This window comes from Eriocheir sinensis, chromosome 29, assembly GCF_024679095.1.
Source record: "Eriocheir sinensis breed Jianghai 21 chromosome 29, ASM2467909v1, whole genome shotgun sequence".
Lineage (NCBI taxonomy): Eukaryota > Metazoa > Arthropoda > Malacostraca > Decapoda > Varunidae > Eriocheir > Eriocheir sinensis.
Genome location: NC_066537.1, coordinates 11,717,879 through 11,744,953, shown reverse-complemented (window position 1 = coordinate 11,744,953; position 27,075 = coordinate 11,717,879). Strand labels below are relative to the sequence as shown.

The 27,075-nt window shown below is 38.6% G+C and overlaps 1 protein-coding gene and 1 long non-coding RNA gene across 12 annotated transcripts in view; both read right to left on the bottom strand.

The window, feature by feature from the left end:
• Positions 1-27,075, bottom strand: part of LOC127005049 (transcription factor CP2-like) — an 86,849-nt gene that overhangs the window by 48,540 nt on the left and 11,234 nt on the right. For 4 of the 10 annotated variants that reach the window (XM_050873502.1, XM_050873505.1, XM_050873503.1 and 1 more), the window contains exons 1-2: positions 23,674-23,769; positions 17,463-17,715 (exon numbers count right to left, since the gene is read on the bottom strand). In XM_050873502.1, coding sequence (XP_050729459.1) covers positions 17,463-17,715; positions 23,674-23,754 — 334 coding nt within the window. In that variant the 5' untranslated portion in view covers positions 23,755-23,769. Of the gene's footprint in view, positions 1-11,180; positions 11,333-17,462; positions 17,716-23,673; positions 23,770-27,075 lie in introns of those variants that run through there. The other 6 variants (XM_050873504.1, XM_050873506.1, XM_050873507.1 and 3 more) reach the window with 5 other exon arrangements.
• Positions 404-1,603, bottom strand: LOC127005052 (uncharacterized). Of its 2 annotated transcripts, none has more exons than XR_007758248.1 (3): positions 1,495-1,512; positions 1,195-1,284; positions 404-1,134 (listed from the first exon to the last, which is right to left on the bottom strand). It is a non-coding gene; the product is annotated as an uncharacterized LOC127005052 (long non-coding RNA). The 2 variants fall into 2 exon arrangements; XR_007758249.1 differs by having other exon boundaries at positions 943-984; positions 1,105-1,224; positions 1,495-1,603.

The window sequence follows — 27,075 nt, the reverse complement described above, 5'->3', positions numbered from 1 at the left end:
AAGATGAGGGAGGGAGAGATGAAGAGGAGGAGAATAAGAGGGAGAGAAGGAAGATGAGGTAGGGAGTGAAGGAAGATGGGAGAGGGAGAGAAGGAAGATGAGGTAGGGAGTGAAGGAAGATGGGAGAGGGAGAGAAGGATGAGGGAGGGAGAGTCGGAGGAAGAGTGGGAGGGAGAGAATGGGAGGGAGAGAGAGAGAGAGAGAGAGAGAGAGAGAGAGAGAGAGAGAGAGAATTTCCCCCACCAAACATAACCAGTTCTTCACTAAGTAGTAATCTGGGCATAGGACAAGAGTAGGAGAGGAGGGGGAAGAGGGCAAAGGGGGCAAAGGGGAGGGAAGAGGGAGGAGGGTGATGGGGGAGGGAGGAGGAGGAGGAGGTAAAAGAGGAGGAAGATGAGGGGAGAGGGAGGTAGAGGGTGGGAGAGAGAGGAAGAGGAAGACTGGGGAGGAATCGGGGAGGAAAATGAGGAGGGGGAGGTGGGGGAAGGGAGGAGAGGAACGGGAAGAAGACGATGATGATGATGATGACGAGGATGAGGAGGGAGGGAGGGGAAGACAAGAAAAGAATAGGGAGATGGAAGGAGGAAAATATGGTGTAACAAGCTTGGTAGAAATGGTGGTGATGATGATGATGATGATGATGGTAGTGGTGGTAGTGATGACAGATGGTAGCAGGTGGTGGGTGGACAGCAGCCAAGAATGGAGGAAACAAGCGTGATGGTGGTGATGATGAAGAGGAGGAGGAGGAGGAAAAGCGGGAGGAAGAGGTGGAGGAGAAGGAGGAGGAGGAGAAGGAGGAGGACGAGGTGGAGGAGGAATATACATACAAAGGAATACATAGGACGAAAGTGTGTTTTCTTGGCCCAACAGCAATGAGGGGCAGTGTTTTCCCCAGGTTTTACCCCCTTTTTTGTCTATTTTAACCTTACAGCAATGAAGGTAGTCTATTTTAACCTTACAGCATTGAAGGTAGTCTATTTTAACCTTACAGCAATGAAGGTAGTCTATTTTAACCTTACAGCAATGAAGGTAGTCTATTTTAACCTTACAGCAATGAAGGTAGTCTATTTTAACCTTACAGCAATGAAGGTAGTCTATTTTAACCTTACAGCATTGAAGGTAGTCTATTTTAACCTTACAGCAATGAAGGTAGTCTATTTTAACCTTACAGCAATGAAGGTAGTCTATTTTAACCTTACAGCATTGAAGGTAGTCTATTTTAACCTTACAGCAATGAAGGTAGTCTATTTTAACCTTACAGCAATGAAGGTAGTCTATTTTAACCTTACAGCAATGAAGGTAGTCTATTTTAACCTTACAGCAATGAAGGTAGTCTATTTTAACCTTACAGCAATGAAGGTAGTCTATTTTAACCTTACAGCAATGAAGGTAGTCTATTTTAACCTTACAGCAATGAAGGTAGTCTATTTTAACCTTACAGCAATGAAGGTAGTCTATTTTAACCTTACAGCAATGAAGGTAGTCTATTTTAACCTTACAGCATTGAAGGTAGTCTATTTTAACCTTACAACAATGAAGGAAGTCTATTTTAACCTAACAGCAAAAATAAAGTGTATGAAAACAGGTTAAGATTAGTTTTTTTCTAACCTGACAGCAATGAACAGGAAGATAAACTATATGAATTAATTAAGATCATGTTTTCTTAATCCAACAGCAATGAGGGGCAGTGCTTTCCCAGGTTTTACCCCACTCTTTTCTTTGCCCTTGAGCTGCCTCCTCTGCTGTAGAACAAGATGGCCATACAGGAAATTATGGAAGGTCTCATTTACATTTGTTTAGTCCTTCAGGTGACTGCCAGATTCTTGTTACTCAATACAATAAAAAAATATGTTAACCTGTTAGTAGCGACGGGCCAAATCTGTGGCTTTATCGTGTACCAGTGACGGGCCAAATTTGTGCCATGATAAATACCCCCACGTTGGTTATTGAAGATGGTGCAGATAAAGATAATGATAACAGTGACAGCAAGGAAGAAGGTGGTAATGTAATAACAATGATGATGGGATGAAACTAAATAATAAAGGATAATGATGATGATGAAGAGGAAGATAGTGCTAATAACAATGATGAAATAATAGTGACACCATAAACACTATAATTTCACCCACCATCACCATCATCATCAGAGAAGCAAAACAATCTCACCTGCTTCTAATTAACACCAGGTAACAAGTCATAACAAAAACAATACATGCTGCCAGACTCCTAATCCGGCACCAGGTAAGAACAGGTAAGCTGGCACCTCCATAACAAGTGAAAACATGCCTCCTACCTGCTACCTGTCTTGACGCAGGTACGCATACACCTATTAGTATCACGACACCTATACACCTCTCCATCCCAAACTGACTCTCTTCTTTTGGCTCCTTGTTCTATTGTCTTTTCCGGAGCAGCACCTAGCGGGGTTTTTTCCCTTTTTGTTTCTGCCCTTGAGTTGCTTCCTCTACGTACTATAATAAATAAAATAAGGCTCGCAGATACTTTACCCTTAAATCAAGTGTCTGGAAACGAGTCGAGTGTTATCTTGATCTATTAATAGCAATGAATGTGATGATAAACTGTTGGAGAACAAGGTGGTTTTTTTTTTTACTGACCTAACGGCAATGAATTTATATACATTAGAGAAGCTGCAATAATGTTATGAAGATTATAACTGAAGGAAAATAATCATGGGCAAGTGTTTTTTCTTAATCTGACAGCAATGAAGATGAAAACAAGGATAATAATCATGGGCAAGTGTTTTTTTCTTAATCTGACAGCAATGAAGGTGAAAACAAGGATAATAATCATGGGCAAGTGTTTTTTCTTAATCTGACAGCAATGAAGATGAAAACAAGGAAAATAATCATGGGCAAGTGTTTTTTTTTTCTTAATCTGACAGCAATGAAGGTGAAAACAAGGATAATAATCATGGGCAAGTGTTTTTTTCTTAATCTGACAGCAATGAAGGTGAAAACAAGGAAAATAATCATGGGTAAGTGTTTTTTTCTTAATCTGACAGCAATGAAGATGAAAACAAGGAAAATAATCATGGGTAAGTGTTTTTTTCTTAATCTGACAGCAATGAAGATGAAAACATTTTTCTTAATCTGACAGCAATGAAGATGAAAACAAGGAAAATAATCATGGGTAAGTGTTTTTTTCTTAATCTGACAGCAATGAAGATGAAAACTGTAGGAAAATTATCATGGGCAGTGGCGTACCGAGGGGCGGGGCCATGGCCTCCCCCTTTAGCAAAGAAAAAATAATAATGAATAAATAAATATTACAGGAAAATAATAGGATTATGTATATTAGTATTACGATTACGAATGTGTGTGTGTGTGTGTGTGTGTGTGACGTGGAGTTGAGAGCTTGGTGGCACCGACTGACCGAGTTATTTCCCTTTTGGTTTTGTTTTGAGTTAATGGTATGATATAAGGTGTGCTCTGAGTGATGAAAAAGGAAGATGTTAAATGATGGGTTCATAAAACTGTGTGTAGAGTGCGATGTGAAGCTGTCAACTGAAAGCGGCGGAGGGATGTTGTAGCGGGAGCGGGGAGACAGGAAGAAGAGGAATACGAGATTGCGATGGCTTTAGCAGAGAGAGAGAGAGAGAGAGCACGAAAGTCGTAAGTGTGCCTTCTCTCCTTCTTGCCTCTCAGATTTACTTGATTTTAGGTGTAAGGTGCTGTCAAAGTGATTGGAGGACTATATAATTATACCATTGAGGCAGCTAGCGAACTTGTCTGGTAACAGTGGTGAGTATGTAATAATCTCTGTATTATGACGGGGAGAGTGGCAGGCGGCGCATGGGACCTGTGACGTCGACCTTTGCCGCTATATTACCACCTTTAACCCAGTAGCTGCGGGGATCATGTTTCTTAAAGGCCCTCTAAGCGAGAAAAATGAGAAAAAATCATCACTCATACAAACCATTTCATAATATATATCAATGCATTTGTGATGGAACCGGTGACATCGACCTTTGGCCCGCTATATTACCACCGGGTTAATGACTGTTTTGTGCTTGACAGCGGACAGTGTAGAGTGGCTGAGTATAACTATTGTATGTTCAGCACTTGAACAATGGAGCTGCTGAGTTGAATAAGAGCAGGTGATCTATTTTGAGAAACATTCATTGACGACGTAGGCTCACGTGGCCGTAGCCTATTCATGTTATCCGTATAATATTTTCTGACCACAAATTCCAAATTTCTGAAAATTATGATTGATGGACTTCATTTTCTGTTTAGATAGTACTTTTTTTCTAAAGCGTGTGTCATTTCTTGAATTCACGCAGGCTTGGGATTTGTGCCTTTCCATTCTTTACATATTTCCTCCTTGGTCACAAAACGCCAGAAAACGCTTCACGTGCGTACTCTATCTGGTGTAGGGAAGTCACCACTGAGCACTGACTCGGCTGATGCCCCGGATAATTCAGTTAATCAGGTGGGTAAATAAAGAAATAATGATAAAGAATAATTACTGCAAAACACGTTAGGTGAAGAATCAGCAGCCAAGCCTAATCTAAAGCAATAAGTGACCCAGGTTTTCTCATGAGTTTGGAAGTGCTCAACTCAGTTCTAAGTGTCACTAAACCCTTGCCAGAAAAGCTGCAGGGGTCACAACAAGAACTGATGGGTGTTCTTGGAAGTGTACAGAGCTGCATAGATGCATTTCAGTCCTATCGTGATGGTAATAAGTTCAACCAACTTTTTGCCCAAACTGAGGAAAGGTACGGAGATATCACCCAGAAGCCTTGAACAATCACTGGTCATCAGAAACATAATTAAGGCTAACACTCCAACAGCAACTCCATAGGAGTACTATCGAAGAGCTATTTTTCTCCCATTTTCGGACACTGCTATAGCACAACTCAGGGAAAGGTTTGCATCTAAACATATTAGGATTTTTTTGTTGGGAAATCTTGTTCCCTCTCTTTCAGTTGATACTTATTTTATTGAACTGAAGGAGGCAGTTGAATTTTATGGAAAATTTCTTGATGGAGATGCAGATCTCGTTGAAGATGAATGCATATATCTACGGGGGCAGAGTTATTGGAAGCGTCGTGAATCTCATGAGAGGTCAAAGCAAGTTGTTGAGACATTGGCATATGCCAAAAAATTGGGCACATATCCAAATTTTTCCACCTTATTGCAATTTTTTCAACCCTACCTGTTAGCACTTCCACCAATGAGCGATCCTTTAGTGCCCTTAAATTGCTTAAAACATACCTTAGGAACGCAATGAATGAAAGTCGTTTAAATGGACTGGCCTTACTTTGTCTATTGTGACACAAATCTTGATCATGAAGTCCTTGATGAATTTGCACGTAAGAACAGACGCCTAAATTTGAGGTAAACCAATTTCACTGTATTGTTGTTAACAGTAACTAATCTAATTCATCTAGTTAATTTTTATTTTATATTCATAAAATACCTGGCCAAGTTTTCATGTATCTTGTACGTAAAAATATGTATTACAGCAGCAGCCTGTATAAACGAAGATTATACATGTTATATGAATATAACATTTTTTTCCTTGCCAGTACATTACTTTTTTATGAGAACATGTAGTTCTAATTTAAAGCAAGTAGTGTTGCTTCGAGGGTAAATTTTTGCAGTCCAAATTACAGAAATAAACAAGATTTTAAAAGTAATGTTCGCTCAAGTAACAAAATTAGTACTTTAAAGATTATTTAAATCTCCCAGATTTATGTTGTAATTATATGCTACCAACAAACTTTGAAAATGTATGTTGGATGTATATGTATGTATCAATGCAGGTATGTATACAAAAAATAATAACTTTACCCTAGTGATCTAACCCGAATCCTCAAGCTGTATGGGATCCCTGCACTTGCAATAATACTGGACGCAGAAAAATGTGTGTATATATATATATCTATATATATATATATATATATAGATCTATATATATATATATATATATATATATATATATATATATATATATATATATATATATATATATATATATATATATATATATATATATATATATATATATATATATATATATATATATATATATATATATATATATATAGATATAGATATATATATATTTCAATTTTCTGGGTACGCCACTGATCATGGGCAAGTGTTTTTTTCTTAATCTAACAGCAATGAAGATGAAAACTGTAGGAAAATGATCATGGGCAAGTGTTTTTTTCTTAATCTAACAGAAATGAAGGTAGTCTATTTTAACCTTACAGCAATGAAGGTAGTCTATTTTAACCTAACAGCAATGAAGGTAGTCTATTTTAACCTTACAGCAATGAAGGTAGTCTATTTTAACCTTACAGCAATGAAGGTAGTCTATTTTAACCTTACAGCAATGAAGGTAGTCTATTTTAACCTTACAGCAATGAAGGTAGTCTATTTTAACCTTACAACAATGAAGGTAGTCTATTTTAACCTTACAGCAATGAAGGTAGTCTATTTTAACCTAACAGCAATGAAGGTAGTCTATTTTAACCTAACAGCAATGAAGGTAGTCTATTTTAACCTTACAGCAATGAAGGTAGTCTATTTTAACCTTACAGCAATGAAGGTAGTCTATTTTAACCTTACAGCAATGAAGGTAGTCTATTTTAACCTTACAGCAATGAAGGTAGGCTATTTTAACCTTACAGCAATGAAGGTAGTCTATTTTAACCTTACAACAATGAAGGTAGTCTATTTTAACCTTACAGCATTGAAGGTAGTCTATTTTAACCTTACAGCAATGAAGGTAGTCTATTTTAACCTAACAGCAATGAAGGTAGTCTATTTTAACCTTACAGCAATGAAGGTAGTCTATTTTAACCTTACAGCAATGAAGGTAGTCTATTTTAACCTTACAGCATTGAAGGTAGTCTATTTTAACCTTACAGCAATGAAGGTAGTCTATTTTAACCTTACAGCAATGAAGGTAGTCTATTTTAACCTAACAGCAATGAAGGTAGTCTATTTTAACCTAACAGCAATGAAGGTAGTCTATTTTAACCTTACAGCAATGAAGGTAGTCTATTTTAACCTTACAGCAATGAAGGTAGTCTATTTTAACCTTACAGCAATGAAGGTAGTCTATTTTAACCTAACAGCAATGAAGGTAGTCTATTTTAACCTAACAGCAATGAAGGTAGTCTATTTTAACCTTACAGCAATGAAGGTAGTCTATTTTAACCTTACAGCAATGAAGGTAGTCTATTTTAACCTTACAACAATGAAGGAAGTCTATTTTAACCTAACAGCAAAAATAAAGTGTATGAAAACAGGTTAAGATTTTTTTTTTCTAACCTGACAGCAATGAACAGGAAGATAAACTACATTAATTAATTAAGATCATGTTTTCTTGACCCAACAGCAATGTAGGGCAGTGCTTTCCCAGGTTTCACCCCACTCTTTTCTTTGCCCTTGACCTGCCTCCTCTGCTGTTGAAAAAGATGGCCATACAGGAAAGTACGTAACATCTCATTTATATTTGTTTAGTCCTTTATGTGATTGCCAGATTCTTGTTACTCAATACAATAAAAAAAATATATAAAAGATGATGAGTAACATTTTTTATAAAGTTGGGGGTTTAGTAGTTTATATAATTGGGGAGGCGATGGCTGAGTCGACAGTGTGACAGTGAAAGCTGTAGGAACTGTAGGACGACGCGAGTTCAATCCCCGCCCGGTGCCACCGAGAGGCTTAAAACTACCCACATGCTGTCCAGAAGACCACCTATCAACCCGGACTCTAGATTCTAGGATTAAAGATGAGCTCTGGGAGGGCATCATGAGCCAATGCAAGATGGCGCCATTATAAACACTGGCCTGCACCACAACAGGCTGGGCCATACCATTAGGCCCCTCCAAAAACAAGCCTACTGGTGCCACAGTTGAAGATGTAAAAAAAAAATATAAAAAAAAATAAATAAAAAGAAGTTACATAAACCACACATACCCCATCAAAATTCCACCATGACTGTCTTCATTAACAATAAATGCCCAATCGAGACACTTCTTAAGCTTTACTTGATCACTTCTAGTACCTGTTTTTTTCTTCCAAGGAGTAGAACGTGTGCAGGCACTTTTCATATTACTGTTTTAGTGCTGTCTCATTGCAATAAAAAAAGCATCACACTACTTTTTTTATAACAACTAGCACCTGTTTTTCTTTCAAAGGAATAGAATGTGTGTGTATTGCAAGCATTTCTCATATTACTGCTTTACCCTGTCTCACTCACTCCTATGAAATAAATCACACAACCCACTATAGCTTCAGGGCGAGAGAGCTTGAAACACATTGCGAGAAACTAATATTTATGCCGATGTAGACTACAAAACAACCTCTAAGAAGAGGTGACAGGAGTACCCAAGATAATCCATCCAGGCAACAGGAAGCCAGGAAGCCGACCAGCCAGTCCAGAGGAGGGGAAAACCAGGGGAATACACACACACACACATTCTCTCACTGCAGGCCACACCTCACTCCCCAAGCGACTGCAAAACCTGACTGAGACCCACCCACCTACACACACTCACTTGTGGATTTACCCACGAGAAAGTTTCCTACTGGTCAACTTGGATTGCACAAATACCAAAGTTCAGATGCCACACTGTCCACCATTTAGATATGTCAGATTTTTTATAAATGTTGTATTAGTATTTATTAAGTCATGTGGTTACTTTGTTTTTTTAATTCCATTTTTTAGATGGGTTCTGATAGAAGTGCTGGATTTTCACAGTTGTCAACATACTGCAAACTCATGTGTAAATAGTAAAGGTAAAGGTGAGTGTGTGCGCTTTAACTGTGCGTTGCTCATCTTCAATCCGTTGGCCCTTTGAGCTTGTGTTGGGTAGCAGCCAATTCCCCCGGGACACAGGCCAATGTGAAATCCGAGAGTGACACAGTTTACCTTCCCCAGGTTTCCCAGGGTGCCCATTTATCGACCAGGGGTTGGATTCATCAACCTTACCAGCCACGCCTGCGGTATCTCTCACATTTACCGGGGCACTACCACGGCTGTGGTATCTTCCAAACACGGCATTCATAAACGCAATGGTAACACCGTGGTAACCTTTACCCTAGCAATGCCTTGTTGTGCTCAGTATAGCCAATCACGTGCAAGCTTTGCAACTGTATAGACAGCTCGTCAAACCCTGTGCAAGTGACACTGGCCTGGGGCCGTGGGTGTGCCCAGTTCATCCAAAACCGACGACTTCACACACCTCACTCCCACCCTGTTTCCTGAACAAAAAAATCATTTTTAAGAAAAACTGAGACCACCATCATCTTTTTGAGAAAATTCTGCATCACACTACCATAAAACTGTAACAATTATGTAAAAATACACAGAAGAAAATCAGAGTTAAATGAATAGGGAGTACACATTTTCTTGCACTTATTTCCCTTCAACTTCTAAGTACTCAGCTGTTTTTTGTCGTATCACTTTTATAAGCCCATTTCCTAAATCTGCATGCTTTTCTTCTTCTGATGGTGTAGAGTACCTCGCAAGGTAAAAATACACAGTGGGTCAAAATCGGGTGCTTGGAGCCACGGTAACTTTTGGCCTTACCACAGGTGTGGTAAGTGGTTGATGAATGGGAATTTACCACGTGGGTGGAGATACCGCAAAACTTACCAGCCATACGTGTGGTAAATGGTTTGATGAATCCACCCCCAGCTCGAAAGGGAGGATGAACAGCTGGGTGAGCTGCATGCTGCATGCCTGGGCAGGGATTTGAACTGAGAGCGAGAGCGTAGCGACACAGTTTAACCACTACTCCACCTCCACAGAGACTTGTAATATTAATGCTAGAAAGTGTGACGAATTGCACTCCTTATCAGTTACATACTGATTCTTGAAGACCTATATAAACTTGTACCATAACTTTATAAGCCTGGATTGCAAAGGTTCAAGTAAATCAAATAAAAATAGTACTGAAAACTGGCAAATACCAAACTCTGAGGTAAATAACCACCCCTGATTACTAGAACTCCTTTGCTATACTCATCTACTGCTAAGACATCCACACCCTCATCCACTATAATCTGGCCCACAAGAATGACACACCAGCCATCTTTACCTCACTCCACTCTCTACTCCACTTGCTAAATTTGTTAAAACACTTTTCTCGCAGCTCTATATAAAAAAATACTAAGTGACATTTCTCCTTTGCAATTTCTTTGAGAGGCAAATATTACTTTCGCTTTTCTACATTTTTTTCCCCAGTACTCACTAGTCACCCCTTAACTTGATTTCACTTCCATTTTCCACAGCCTCCTCCATCTTGTCTGTAAACTCCACCCACTTTCCACCACTAACTTGACTTTGTTTTGCCCCCTTTTCATGCCTTTTCCAGCACACTTTTTCTACCTCCAACCCTTTACAAGCTTCTGACACATCCCAGTACTTTCTAACACCTGATTTTCTGTCTTCTTGTCCTCAAATTTCCTTCTCTCTCCAGACTTTCCAAAACCACCACCATTTTGTGTGAGGGGTGCCACCATCAACACCTCGGCTACTACTATGATTGATGTTTTTTTCCCATATCCCTAAATTTTTTCTGCATTATTTTTCAGCATTATCATAATTCTGCTTCTTCGCCAACATCATAAATCATAACACCCAGCCTTTAACATACCTCATGACACCTCCATCAATTTTTCCACTAGCTTGATGGTCACTTTTAAGCTTCCGATTCTTCCACTTTTTTGCAATAATTATCCACGAAAACACCAACACTCTAACCCCTAAGTCTTCCACGTACCACAGGATAGATTCGTCATTTTCTCCACCTTCTGAATCTCTCTTCGTTACAATCAAACTTCCGATTCTTCCACTTTTTTGCAATAATTATCCACTAAAACATCAATTCTCTAGCCCTAGTCTTCCACATATCTCGGGATAGATTCAACATTTTCTCCAGCATCTGAATCTCTCTACCTTGCATCCACAACACAATTCTGAGCTTCCGCTTCTTCCACTTTCCGCAATTTTTTTCCACGAACATGTCAACAAACTATTCCTTGCGTCTTCCACATACCCCGAGACACCTCCCTCAATTTCTCCACCACCTTGCATCCACAACACAATTCAGAGCTTCCGTTTCCTCCACTTTCCAGCAACATTTATCCACTTTCACGTCCACAAACCTAACCCCTGAGACATCTTCCACCTACCTCGCGACAGATTCATCATTTTCTCCATCATTTCTGCCTTGCATCCATGACACTCACTTCTAATCTTCCAGTGTTCTGTAAACCTCCACATCCCGGCGGTGGTTTCTGCCTTACTGACTGACTCTGTGACCTTGATAAACATACTAACTAGCCACATACACAGGGGGCTGCCATGCCCTTTCTCTCCCTCCCTCTCTCTTGCATGCCTGATCAGCTATCCTTCATATCTATTCCCTAGGTGTCTCCCATTTTCACCGGTTCCTGGTGTTTACTGCAAATTTCTCTCTCCTCTGTTCTTTCGTCCTTTTTCGTATCACACGTTCATTTATTACATCTATTGGGTCTCTCTCTCTTTCGGTCCCTTTGCTTTCGTTTCTTATTCTTTATTTTGTTTCATTGTTTACATTTGCCATTCTTTATTGTCTATTTCTTTGCTTTCACTTTACATTTTGATTCCTTGTCTGTTTCTGCTACGTCGTCTCCTAATTGCCAACTTGGGTCTGTCTTTAGCATGAGACGGAAGAATGGGTCACATCTTCATCTGCCATTCTTCATTGTCTGTTTCTTTGCTTTCATTTCCCATTCTTCATTGTCTATTTCTCTGCTTTCGTTTTACATTTTGCTTCCTCTGTTTCTCCTACATGTCGTCTCCTAATCGCCAACTCGGGTCTGTCTTTAGCATGAGATGGAAGAGCAGGTTACGTCTTCATTGGACATTCCCATGCTAATTGGTTTTGTGGCTGAAATCACAAATGCAGACAATTCACACTTATCGTAAATATATGCATGCAACGTAGCTTTGTTTCTTTCTGCTGCCTTTTCCTTCTACAAACAAGAAATTCAATTATTCTGCTCTTCTTTTTCTGATCAATCTTCAATATAATCTTAAGTATATAAATGTGAGTGAAGTTCATATACTACGAATCATTAAGTTTGCTTCTGCCTGTCATTAAAATCTGGTATACACTTCCACCTTCCCTTCCTCTTCCTCTCAAACTGTTAACCCCTTCCTGCTTCCCTTCCTCTTCCTCTCAAACTGTTAACCCCTTCCTGCTTCCCTTCCTCTCCCTCTCAAACTGTTAACCCCTTCCTGCTTCCCTTCCTCTCCCTCTCAAACTGTTAACCCCTTCCTGCTTCCCTTCCTCTCCCTCTCAAACTGTTAACCCCTTCCTGCTTCCCTTCCTCTCCCTCTCAAACTGTTAACCCCTTCCTGCTTCCCTTCCTCTCCCTCTCAAACTGTTAACCCCTTCCTGCTTCCCTTCCTCTTCCTCTCAAACTGTTAACCCCTTCCTGCTTCCCTTCCTCTCCCTCTCAAACTGTTAACCCCTTCCTGCTTCCCTTCCTCTCCCTCTCAAACTGTTAACCCCTTCCTGCTTCCCTTCCTCTCCCTCTCAAACTGTTAACCCCTTCCTGCTTCCCTTCCTTTCCCTCTCAAACTGTTAAACCCTTCTTCCTTCCCTTCCTCTCTCAACTACTAAACCCTTCCTGATTCCCTTCCCCCTTCCCTTCCTCTCCCTCTCACCCAGCTAAACCCTTCCTCCTTCCCTTCCTCTCCCTCTCACACAGCTAAACCCTTCCTCCTTCCCTCCTTCTCCCTCTCACACAGCTAAACCCTTCCTCCTTCCCTTCCTCTCCCTCTCACACAGCTAAACCCTTCCTCTCCCTCTCAAACTGCTGAACCTCCTTCCTTCCCTTCCTCTCCCTCTCAAACTGCTAACCATTCCTCCTTCTCTCCCCGGCCTCTCTCTCTCTCTTTCTCTCTCCCTTCCTCTCTGCCCCCATCCCTAATAATGACTCAATTTCATGCCTGTACAGTGCTCATTAAACCTTTATATACTCTCTGTACCTAATATTCCTTCATAAAAAATTCAGTGTCATCACATTTCACATTTTCGTTGGGTCACTTCTCTCTCTTTTTACGGCTTTTTTGCATCATTTTTCCTGGCTACACGTATATTTGTTTTTCATCCTATTTCTCATTTTTGTTGGCTCATCTCTCTCTTTTTGTTGCTGTTTTTCACTTTGACATTTCCTGGCTACAGTTTACATTTGTTTTTCATCATATTTCATATTTTCATTAACTCATTTCTCTCATTTTTCCCACATTTTTTTTAACTTAACCTTTTCTGCTTGAGAGACATAGAAATATAGCTTCCCACAAAGAAATATAGAGGTTTGGAACAGATAAGTGAGGATGTAGTATCGGCAAAGAGTGTGCAAAGCTTTAAGGAAAAGTTGCACAAATACAGATACGGAGACGGGACCACAAGAGCGTAAGCCCAGGCCCTGTAAAACTACAACTAGGTAAATACAACTAAATAAATACTGTACTTATTTTTTCCTAAGCTAATCATTCTATCCCTTCGTCAACTAATCAATTTCACTCACGAACACAAGGTTGCTATTTACTGTGGAGCCCCTTTGAACGCACCTACGAACACACACACTCACATGCACACACTCTTTCCTTCCCTTTCTCAGCTCATCTACAGCCTCCTTTACTTTCCTCACATTTCACATTTTCATTAACTCATTTCTCTCACATTTTTTTCAACTTACACTTTTCTGGCCCTTTGAACACACACACTCATACTTACGCACACTCTTTCCTTCCCTTTCTCGGGTCATCTATACTCTACTTTGCACCTCTCACTCAACACACTGCATTCATCTGACAAACTCACTCACTCAATCTCCTTCATGTTTACTTTATATTTCCACGGCCCATGACAACTTAATCTTACTTTTATATATTACGATTATCTATTTTTATCCTCCTCTTAATATCCAAGGCTATTTACAGTTTCTTATTCAATGTTCCTTATCTTCCTTTTCATTACTGTTATCATCTCATTTTTACTTTTATTTACTGCTGTTATTTGTCTGTTTCCTTTTTCTTATTAATATCTCAAGGCAATTTCAATATTATGGTTTCTTATTTTGTTCTTCATTTCCCCTTTCATTGTTACGTTACCATCTCATCATGTTAATATTAATTTCAACAATAGTCTTTTGCAATATCACTGTTTCCAAGTCAATATTCTTTACTTCATTTATCATTCTAGTTACCATCTCAACACATTTATATTCATTACAACACTAGTCTATTGCAATATTAGTTTCTTATGCAATATCCTTTACTGTAATTCAATTTTCATTCATTTATATTCATTGCAACGTTCCATTTTTATCCATTCATTCTGATTCTGTATTCATCATTATTTTCCATAAGTTAATTACACAATTTTCTTTCTTTTAAACGACAAGGTTTCCACAAATGCTGTGACGACAATACGTTTCCTCTTAACCTTGCCCCATATTCAAGGACAGGAAACTCACTCTTCTTTATGCTTTCCATCCCTACGTCATCTTACGTAACTCTTCCTCTTATTCCTTCCATCGTTTTTTTCTTTATTCTTTCTCCCATCTAACATTACTCCTCCATTCAAACACAGATGCACACATTCCACAAACCTCAATATATTCAACTTCTCATAATAGAACTACATACTGACAAATGGAATGGTCTAAAGAACGAGAAAAGGAAAAGGAGTGGTGACTAATGAAAGGGGAGGAAAGAAGTAGAGAGGGGAAAAAATTCAGACGTATAGGATGAAGTAGGGAGGAAGGGAATGAAAGGGCTGAGACGGGAAAGAGAAAGAAAAGTGTAAAGAAAGAAAAACACTTATAAATGATGTACAGAAGGCAATAAGTGTAAAAGAAAAACAGTAAATAAAAAAAATAAAAAAAATAAAAAAACATGCAACAATAAAAGATAGGTCAAGGTAGTTTCATAACATGTTGGGTAACTATGAATGTGAAGGCAGGAGAATACAAGCAAGTCTTGAACACTACAAACTCTAACTAGGTAAATACACATGACTGGGTTCACTTGTTACTACACAGCAGGCACGAGAAATCTGTTTGTGTGTGTGTGTGGTGACGGAAGACAGGAATTATCAGGAGTAGCAACAGGAGTATGTACCAGCAGGGATTTCCACCATCTATCATAAGTACCTAAACATATACCATCACTATCTGTGCTTGTGTGTGTGTGTGTGTGTGTGTGTGTGTGTGTGTGTGTGTGTGTTTACCTAGTTGTGTTATACAGGAAATGAGTTACGCTGGTGAGGTCAGAGACGACAAATTTATCTCTAAACATACATATCAACGTTTTTTTAAGTGAACATCCTCTCGGTGTCTCCAGGCTCGTCCAAGACTAATGCATCTCCTGGAAAACCTGTATTACGTGATATCTTACAAGGGTTACATCTTTTTCCTACTCATTTTCATCTGTGTATTCTGGTTTCCTGTCCTTTTTTTATATTTTTTTATTTATTTTACGTATTTTCATATATACATACTCTGCTTTCTTCCCCTTTTTATGTATTTTCATATATACATACTCTGCTTTCTTCCCCTTTTTATGTATTTTCATATATACATACTCTGCTTTCTTCCCCTTTTTATGTATTTTCATATATACATACTCTGCTTTTCCCTTTTATGTATTTTCATATACATACTCTGATTTCTTCCCTTTTATGTATTTTCATATACATACTCTGCTTTCTTCCCCTTTTATGTATTTTCATATACATACTCTGCTTTCTTCCTTTTTATGTATTTTCATATATACATACTCTGCTTTCTTCCCCTTTTTATGTATTTTCATATATACATACTCTGCTTTCTTCCCCTTTTTATGTATTTTCATATATACATACTCTGCTTTCTTCCCCTTTTTATGTATTTTCATATATACATACTCTGCTTTCTTCCCCTTTTTATGTATTTTCATATATACATACTCTGCTTTCTTCCCCTTTTTATGTATTTTCATATATACATACTCTGCTTTCTTCCCCCTTTTTATGTATTTACAACTATACATACTCTGCTATCTTCCCTTTTATGTATTTTCATATATACATACTCTGCTTTCTTCCCTTTTATGTATTTTCATATATACATACTCTGCTTTCTTCCCTTTTATGTATTTTCATATATACATACTCTGCTTTCTTCCCCTTTTTACGTATTTTCATATATACATACTCTGCTTTCTTCCCCCTTTTACGTATTTTCATATATACATACTCTGCTTTCTTCCCCTTTTTATGTATTTTCATATATACATACTCTGCTTTCTTCCCCTTTTTATGTATTTTCATATATACATACTCTGCTTTCTTCCCCTTTTTATGTATTTTCATATATACATACTCTGCTTTCTTCCCCTTTTTATGTATTTTCATATATACATACTCTGCTTTCTCCCCCCCCTTTTTTAACTTACTTTATGTATTTTCATATATACATACTCTGCTTTCTTCCCCTTTTATGTATTTTCATATATACATTACTCTGCTTTCTTCCCCTTTTACGTATTTTCATATATACATTACTCTGCTTTCTCCCCCCCCTTTTTTAACTTACTTTACGTATTTTCATATATATATTCTCTGGTTTCTTCCCCCTTTTTTTTTTTACTTATTTTATGTATTTTCATATACATATATACGGTACTCTGGTTTCTTCAATTTTTTTTAAAACTTATTTTGCGCATTTTCATATACATACATACTACGCTTTCTTCCGTTTTTTTTTTTTCAACTTATTTTATGTATTTTCATATATACATTGCTTTCTTCCCCCTTTTTTTTATTTTTCAACTTATTTTACGTATTTCCATATATACAAACTCTCCTTTCTTTATATTTTTCAACTTACTTTAGTATTTTCATATATACATAGTGCTCTGGTTTCTTCCCCTTTTTCATTACTGTTATCATCATTCTAAGGGATGAAGCAGGTTGAGAGTGAAGGAGGAGCGCAGACACTATACACTGCCTTCCTATACAAACAGATCTTCTACACCTGAACATAAGTGGAACCAAGATGAAGGAAAAATATAGGGACAGCAAAATAAGACCAAAGAATAATGAAATACCAAACACTGAGACAACGCAAACTACACAAAACAACTCTGGCAAACTAAGGGAAGCTAGGAGAGTATCAAGACACCTCTCCACCCAAAATTGACCTCTCTTCTGGGCTTCCGTTGTTTTTCTTTCGTCGGGACAGCATCAAGCTGATTTTTTTGTTGCTACGTTTGTTTTTTTGCCCTTGAGATGCCTCCCTTGCGGTTCTTGTATACTCTCATTTTAAAACGGCAGTGATTAGTAGTTTTTTTTTTCGCTTTGTTTATCCCTTCAACTACTTCCTTTACTGTAAAAAAAAGAAAAAGAAAAGAAAAGACAAAACAGAAGCAACACTCACCCTTCTTATTCGGCACGCCAATCCCCTTGATAGTGTCCTGCCAGTCCGTGAAGACCCCAAGCCGCCGGGCGGTTGAGTCATCCTCCTGCGCCTCCAATGGGTCGAGGATTCGCTTGCGGGTGCGACCGGCAACACTCCCTCCAGTCCCAGTCTCCCCGCCGCCCCCACCGCCCCCACCCCCAGTGCTCCGCCCCAACACCTCTGGCTCCCCCATGCCGCTGCCGCAGGTCAGCGTTGGGTAGCTGATGGTGTTCTGGGGTGTGGGAGATGTTTGGGAAGAGAGGCGAAAGAATGGTCACTGCTTGTTTTCATTTTCATTTTTATTTTTATTTATTTATTTACGGTATTTTTTTTTTTTTTTTTTAAGTGTTATGGATGAGGATAAAGGTATATGTGAGTGTGTGTGTGTGTGTGTGTGTGTGTGTGTGTGTGTGTGTGTGTGTGTGTGTGTTTTTTTTTTTTTTTTTTTTTTTGTGTGTGTGTGTTAATTGGTAGTTTAGTTCTTTATTATGTGTTTCTGTGTGTTGTAATGTTTCATGGGTTTAGGGGTTTCCTGTAGATTGAGAAGTATTAAAAAAAGGTATATAATAGTAAAAAACTGCTGTTCATTATCTCTAACATCAGTGCACTGTATTAAGCTGATGCGGAGTAAATTATTAAAGGATTAAGGCTTATTATTACTATGTTAATTAGAGTAAGATTAATGTATACACTGAGCCCAGACATCTTCCAAACACGCTGCATGAACACACACACACACACACACACACACACACACACACCAATATAATATGTATGTTAAGAAAAAGAGGAGCGAGATAGCTTAAACCACACACACACACACACACACACACACACACACACAACCAATATAATAAGTATGTCAAGAAAAAGAGGAGTGACATAGCTTAAACCACACACACACACACACACACACACACACACACTCTCTCTCTCTCTCTCTCTCTCTCTCTCTCTCTCTCTCTCTCTCTCTCTCTCTCTCCTTTTCACTTCAATACACATACAATAAAAAAATAAATAAAAAAGGAAACAAATCACAAATATATAAGTAAATATAATATACCTTCTTCACTGATAACTCTCACAAACATCAGAGTCACCCCCTCTATTAATACCTTCGCCAAAACATATCTCAAGTGCTGTCCTATTCTTGACCGAGAGATGAATTCTAAATAGTAGCTTCAAGGAGTGTTAGGCATCCCGAGGTGACATCGCAGACACTCACCCTCCTCTATGTACTCAAGGCCTATGAAAGCAATTATAAAAAGAGAAAGTCTGGGAGTGAGCGCATGTATACAGGAGCCTACGGGAACTCAGTCAAGGTCAGGATGGATGAAGTGTGGTCAATAGGGAGAGTGTGTCTGTGGTAGGAAGAAATTGATGCTTGTATATAGTCAGTAAGTGTGTGCAATGGGAATATTGATGTGTATATAGTGACTGTGTGTGTGTGTTTAAGGGTGCCTATGGGAGATAAGTATGAGTCAGTATGAAGTGTGTGCTGGGAAAAATTGATGTGTATATTGTCAATGAGTGAGTGTGTTTAAGGGTGCCAATAGGAGCTAAGTGACAGTCAGTCTCTAAGTGTGTGTAGGGAAAAATTGATGTGTATATGTATTGTCAATGAGAGTGTGTTTAAGGTAAGTGAGTCAGTCTGTAAGTGTGTTTAGGGTGTTCAGACAGAAAAAAAAAGTGTGTTGGAAATGTTGATGTGTATAGAGTGAGTGAGTGTGTGTTTAAGGGTGACTACAGGAGGTAAGTGAGTCAGTCTGTAAGTGTGTTTAGGGTGTTCAGACAGGGAAAAGAGTGTGTGTGTTAGGGAAATGTTGATGTGTATAGAGTGAGTGAGTGAGTGTGTGTTTAAGGGTGACTACAGGAGGTAAGTGAGTCAGTCTGTAAGCGAGTTTAGGGTGTTTAGACAGGGAAAGTGAGTCTGTGTTAGGGAAATGTTGATGTGTATAGTGAGTGAGTGAGTGAGTGTGTGTTTAAGGGTGCCTATGGGAGCTAAGTGAGTCAAGGGTGTTGAGACAGGGAAAGTGAGTGTGTTAGGGAAATGTTGATGTGTATATAGCGAGTGAGTGAGTGTGTATAAGGGTGCATATGGGAGCTAAGTGAGGGTCAGGTCAGAGAATCAAAACACCTGTACACCTGATTTTGACCTCTCCTTTGGCCACTCATCTGTATTCTTTTTATAGGGGCAGTGATTAGCAGGCTTTTTTTTTCTTCTCCAAGTGATAAACCCTCCCTCCTTCCCTTCCTCTCACTCCCTCTCTGCCTCCTTTCATCAATACCTCCAAAGTTGGTATATATATATATATATATATATATATATATATATATATATATATATATATATATATATATATTTTTTTTTTATGCTTTAGTCTGTGGTGCCAGTAAGCTCTCTTGATGGGGGCTGATGGTTGCCCCCCAGCCCGTTGTGGCGCTGGCAAGTGTTAATAGAGGTGCCATCTTGCATTGGCTCATGCTGTCCCCCGGAGCTCATCTTTGATCCTAGAATTTAGAGCCCAGGCTGATGGGTGGTCTTCAGGACAGCATGAGGGTAGCCTAAGCCACTTGGCGGTGACTGAAAAATTCAAGCTTGTTTCACTGGGCGGGGCGTGAACAGGCATCATCCTGGACGCGGCACTGTCACGCTATCCACTCAGCCACCGCCTCCCCATAAGAGTGAAAATAAAGGCTTAATCAACGTGAATGTAGTATTAGTGCAAACCCATGTGAGGTGTGTGTACCCAGTGAAACAGATTGTAGTGGCAGAGCTGGTGGTACAAAGTGTGTATATTCTCACTGCTGTTCAAAGTGCATCAAAACAACAAACCGGGCTGAAAATAGAAACTTAATTAACGAGAATGTAGTCTCAGTGCACTGCCATGTGACTGAGCATGTGTATCCATTCAAAGAGGTGATACTGGCAGAGTTGTCAGTATAAAGGTGTGTACAGTATTTTCATTTCTGCCTTCTGTACGACTGCAAGAACATCAAAACAGCGAGAGTAAAAATAAAGGCTTAATCAACGCGAATGTAGTATTAGTGCACTGCCATGTCAGGTGTGTGCGTCCTTTCAAAGAGCGGTGGTAAAAAGTGTTCCCAGTATGAAGAGGAGTGTGTGTGAACCCATTAAATAGCGGTGCCACTGCCTGTCCAGCAGAGAGACACGTGCCAGACACCGCAATATTGTGTGGGCAACTCAAGTAGAAATGATTGATACTTGGGGTTCTTTTTCTTGGCATGGGGAAGTGCAAGTCTGTCAAGGATTAATGTAACATGCCTAAAAACAATAACAATAAAAGTAACCCTCTGCTCAGTGATGGATCCTGTACACCAGACAAGGGCATCGTGTGGGCAGCTCAAGAGGTGCATGATCCCTAAGGTTGCTTGTCACATTCAATGGAGGTGCTGGCCTGTCTGGGTCTGCACAATGCTCCTGTACAGGCCCTATTGTTGTTATTGGGGGAGTAATGCACTCCTTTCAGACTGGTGGATGTTTTGTTTTCTTATTTTCAACATTTATCAGCAATCTTAGGGTGCTGATTTTGGCTAATATACTGCAAAATGTATACTGGTGGATGGGTCTGATTTGTTTACGTTTATTAAGGCAATTTTATGGTGCAGATTTTGAGTACTGCACTGCCAAATTTACAGGTGGATGAGTTTTTTTTATTTATTTATTTATTTTTATTTTATTATTTATTATTTTTTTTAGGGTGCTGACAAGTATGCTATTTTTCAAGGGGACTAAATTTATTCCCAGAGTGCCAATTTTACATCCTTCAGGAGTCAGTTGCTACATAGCGACTATGTTTTCGAAACTTTAAATGAATGCATAAAGTTGCAATTTATTCATTAGTTAGTATCAACGTTAACACTATGTATAGTAGTGTTATATTTTTTACACTTTCTCTGTTTCTTGTTTTTCTTATATGCCTCAGAGCAAAACATAGCGAAGTATTATTACCATCATCATTAGTTATTATTACTATTGTTGTTATTATTATTATTATTATTATTATTATTATTATTATTATTATTACTATTATTATTATTATTCCTCAATCAAATTTTCTCAGCCTTGGGTGAGTCAACTGTTACAAGAGATATGCTTTTCACACAAGAATACACAGCATTAAAGCAAGGAAGAGATGACTAGGAAAAAATGAAGATGATTATATGGTAATGTTCCTACAAGTCAACCTATTTCTGACCAAGGGATTAATGTATTGAAATAAGATGGGGTGGATGGCAACGGAGGAAAAGATGGGGATGATAAAGAGTACCTAAAATAAAAGAATGTATTAATTTGTTCTTGATAGTATATACCCTTTCCTCAGTGTGCCTATAATAAAAATGGAATTCCAGCCTGCCTCAACCATCTATACTTTCTATGTATATGGCTGTGAAAACTACCCACCACTACTTCTAATCTTATACAACATGGACACTCTCACCTAACAGGAAATGGGACTGACAAACTTAAAAAATAAATAAAAATAGATAAATAAATAAAAATAAATAAATAAATAAAAAATAATAATAATAATAAATAAACTAATAACCTCCCCTAATCTAAAGAACCATACATTCATAAACCAACGTACACACACACACAGAGGAAAAGATAATTACAAACACTGGCTCACCCATTCAATAAGGTCATACATCCACGTACACATCATCATACACACACACACACACACACACACACACAGGAGCCAGACCCAGGTGGTAGTGGCCTTGGTCAGAAGAAAATTTAAGAGGATGTGAAATTCCCAGCTCCTCCTTTTATCACGAGGGTACACAGGGTACGCAGGGGTGACTGAACCATGCTGGGCCGGCACACACATCCACCACCTACCATGCTTTGACACCACTCCCATCCCACTTATATTAAAAACAGTACATCTAAAAGTAAGGCAAGTAACATAAGACACAACAACATAGACAAATTGCTACTCAAGAATAAAGAATAGAGGTAATTTTACTGGCACACAAACATGACAGATTACCAAGACAAAGAAAATGCTGAAAGTAAACTGTAAATGAGGAGATGAAAAACTATTACACGAAAATAACGGGACGCAAAGTACCGAGAAAAAACACTCAACAGATAATTATCCTGAAATACAAATCATAAAACAAAAAAAAAACATTACGAAGCACTAAAAAATAACACAAAAATTCAGTCCACGAACCAAGTAGAGAAAATATCCAACCCTCCATCAAAGAGTTAGGTGAAGAGTAATAGAGAAGCGTCAAAAAAGTTAGGTCGACACAAACCCACTAAACCCAGCCCGAGAACCAGCACAGAAGCATGTTTCTAGGAGTTTCTGGAGGACGGCAGTAATCGGAGGAAGGACACACCCCACCACCACTGCAATAAGTTTCCACAGTTTCCACCACACACTACTGGCGAGGAAAGTGGCGAGGGACGGCTTCGGCACGACATAATTAATTGCATAGAGGTTATATCTTTTGTTGACGACTTGTAACACGGCCCCACACTGATAACTACTACTACTACTACTTCTATTTTATCATAACTTCCTTACCATTACTATCAGTTCTACTTCCCCATTAAATCTGTACACTCCATTATGCTATTTTTTTCATGCACATTCACCCACTGGCAATTATGCATCTCTTATTTCTCCTTGGTTCTTTTGCTCTTTTGTACCTATATGGAGCTTCCCATACTTGAGCCACACCATTTTTTTGTTATTTCTATGTTTTTACTCATCCTCATTTTGTTTTAATAGTGTTCATGACATTTCTACCTCCTTTATCAGTACCCATTTCTTCATAATATGTACACACTCTACTCTGGTCACTCATCCACTCCACACTTCAGTAATGCACTCCACTTCACCCATTCCTCAACTCACACCTTCTTCTGATATATCATACATCAGCCACACAGCCACTCCACACCTCACACCTGAATGCCACACTGCATCCCACGCTACGCAATGCCACTCCACTCCAACCATTCCTCAACTCACACCTTCTTCTGATATATCATACATCAGCCACACAGCCACTCCACACCTCACACCTGAATGCCACACTGCATCCCACGCTACGCAATGCCACGCCACTCCAGCCACTCATTCACTGCTCGGATGTACACTACTATCCACCACCAGAATGCCTCAGTGGTCATGGCTTCCTGTCCCACCTGGCTGTACCCCATGCACCACTCAGGCAGCTCATCGTCGCTGCCTGAAAACTCCCACGGTGTGCTCCAAGCCTCGTCCATGTCTCTGAGTGGGTAAGTAAGGTTACACACGAGGCATGCTCCTGGGAACCCTGGCATACACATCTACACATGCCTACTACTGCCGTCTGTTAGTATGTTCCCCAATCTGTATGCACAGCTCCAGTTATTACTTATCAATGAATTATAAAGGAAAATCACTGCCATGGATAATTGAACTGAGGGATAAAAATTGAATACGGTAACAAAATGTGTCTTCATTTCGTGTTCATTTTTACACCTTAGCTGATTATCCATTTTTTTCCTTTTACAAGTATCAATGAGGGATTAACTTCTATGTAAGGGCCAGAACTGTACATAATGAGGGACCGATACGTACAGTCCTTCACACCAAGTAGAAGTAGGTTAATAAGAGCCCCTCGTTAAAAGGGTGCATACAGGTCAGCATACATACCCGGTACCATCTATACCTTCCCTAAAACATTCACACAACATTAGTCTTTTTATTGTATCTTTAGTCCCCTTTTGAAGCATTCACAACTCATTGGCCTCTTATAATGTATCTCACTTATCTTCTAAAACATTTACACGTAGTTATCATTTCCTTCTTACATTCATATATCGTGAGCCTCTTATTATGCATCTGACATCTCACAAAAACTCATCCATGGTTATAATTTTCTTATATCATTACATTTACAAACCATTAACCTTAAATTAGGCATCTGACATCTCTTCCAAGATATTCGCACATGAATATCATTCTTTCCTATCACTACCACTTAAGTAAAACCTTGGAACCATTCCAATACACTTTCTCTCAGCTCTTCTTTGACCTTGTGTAATTATGTGGTACTGTACAAAGGCATTCAACCACTTGTTAGATCTTAGCAATACTCTGTTCTCTCCTACATGTAAAGAAACAAACCATGATATGCCATAAAAGTTGGTTAATATCAACACCGCTGGTCTAAAAATCCCAATAATAGGAATTCTTGAGGGGAGGAAATTAAAATTAAATTAAACGTATTTATAGCAGGTTAGGCATCCATCTGACAGTCTTGAAAAATCTGCTGAACTTAACTGGCATAGGACAGTTGATATTCAGATTAATGAACTTTTGCTGCATTTTAAACCGGTAGCAGCGACGGTCCAAATTTGTGGCTTTACCGTGTAGCAGCGACGGGCCAAATTTGTGCCATGATATAAACCCCCAAAAATAGATGATACATAAACTGATCAGAAATGCTTTGATATATATTATGAAATGGTTTGCATGAGTGATGATTTTTTTCTCATTTTTCTTGCTTAGAGGGACCATTAAGAAACATGATCCCCGCTGCTACCGGGTTAAATTCCTCCCACAAGATCCTCAGCTTCTTAATTAACAAGCTTAATTATAGAGTTCCTCCTCTCATGATCTTACCCTCATCAACTTTACCAAGACCTCACCAACCAACCACGGGAATTACGACACTATATCCTGAAAAAAAATGCTGTTGCTTTCTTTTGTTTTTGTCTTTTGTTTTTTGCTGTGTTTAAGAAGCAACTAAAACTGAAAAGCAGAAAGAAAAGGAAAGAGCATTTACTGTGTCATCCTGAAATGTAAAGAAGAATTAGACGAGTAAGGGGAATGGAACAAAAAATCAAATTAATCTGTGAATCAAGGATGTGAAGAAAATAAATAAATAAATAGGACAGACAAACAGACGGACAGCAACAGAGGCAATATCACCCTCCTTGCTAAAATGAGGTTGGTGATAATATTGACAAAATGTGTTGTATGTCAGATAGAGTGATGTCTGTGTGCGTGCCTGATGCAAATGTAGAGCAAAATGAAATATAAATATCATAAGTACACAAGTAAAGACAGTGATACTCAAATAAAATGGAAAGATGACAAAATAATCAATGGGTAGAAAATATGAAAAATGTCTGGAAAAATTAAGATATGTATAATGCTTTGAAAAAAACATAAATTAATAAAATAATGAATAAAGGAAGAATGGAAAAAATAATAAAATAATACTGATATGTTTTGTATATGGTGAAGAAATGGATGATAAAAGGCTGTCTGTCTGTCTGTCTACCTGTATTAATTTCCTTCTTCCTTCTGAATCAACTTGACAGGTACCGAACAGCCGAGATAAAATTAAACAAAGGAAAATTAAGTGTTACACATAAGGTTAAGGTTATCCTCTGAAAAGGGGATGAGAAATAAATAGAATAAAATAAATAAAAATCATCAAAAATAAAAAAATAGAAAGAAGACTGACAAATAGACTGGAGTAATAGTATCCATGAGACAAAACAGGTAGAGAGAGAGAAAGCAGTAAGGACACTATAAGCTGTCTTCACCATCCACCAAACACCTGAGACTTGACAAATAGAAAGCACCACAAGACAAGCATACACTAAAATCTGCTCCAGCCATCTCGACACAAACAAACCAACCCAAGAACCTTTACCACCCACCAAACACCTGAGACTTGACAAATAGAATGCACTACAAGACAAGCCACAAGACAGAAGACAGGCATACACTAAAATCTGCTCCAGCCATCTCGACACAAACAAGCCAACCCAAGAACCTTTACCACGGAGAAACGGTCACCAATATATATCCAAACACACATACCCCACACATTAAAAAAAACGTGTCGCGCTTATGGTATTGTTGCAACTATGAAGGGTAACGTAATGAAATGTGCGGAAATGTAATAATGTAAGGAAATGTAGTGTCAATGTCTGGAAATGTAATAATGTAAGGAAATGTAATAATGTAAGGAAATGTATTGTTAATGTCTGGAAATGTAATAATGTAACTGTATATAGTTGGGTAGCGAGTAGCGGGCTTTTTTTTTATTATTGTTTTCTTTTTTTTGTGTGCCCTTGACCTGTCTCCTTGGTTGTAAAAAAAAGAAAAAAAGTGGAGATAGTGTCAGGGTGAGAAGTGGGCCAGTGTTTATACTAAGAAGTGTGTCAATTACTCATACTTTTCTATTTATATGTAACCAAAAGAAAGCAAAGATATATACAAAGGAAACAGCCTAATCCATACTTTATTATATACACAGGTAAGTACGTATGTACGACGAAAAATCTCAACCCAAAGGAAATTATACTCGCAAACAAAACTTGGAAGGTCCGACTTGTATTATCTTGGTTCTCTCTCTCTCTCTCTCTCTCTCTCTCTCTCTCTCTCTCTCTCTCTCTCATAAATCTCCCCTATCCTTCTTCTCTTCCTCCATTTGCCTCTCTCCCTCACCCATGAACAGTTTAACACATTACTACACATTTCACTTCCTCACTTCATTTCTATTGATTCTCGCTCCTCTCCCCTCCTGCTCTCAATCTTCGACC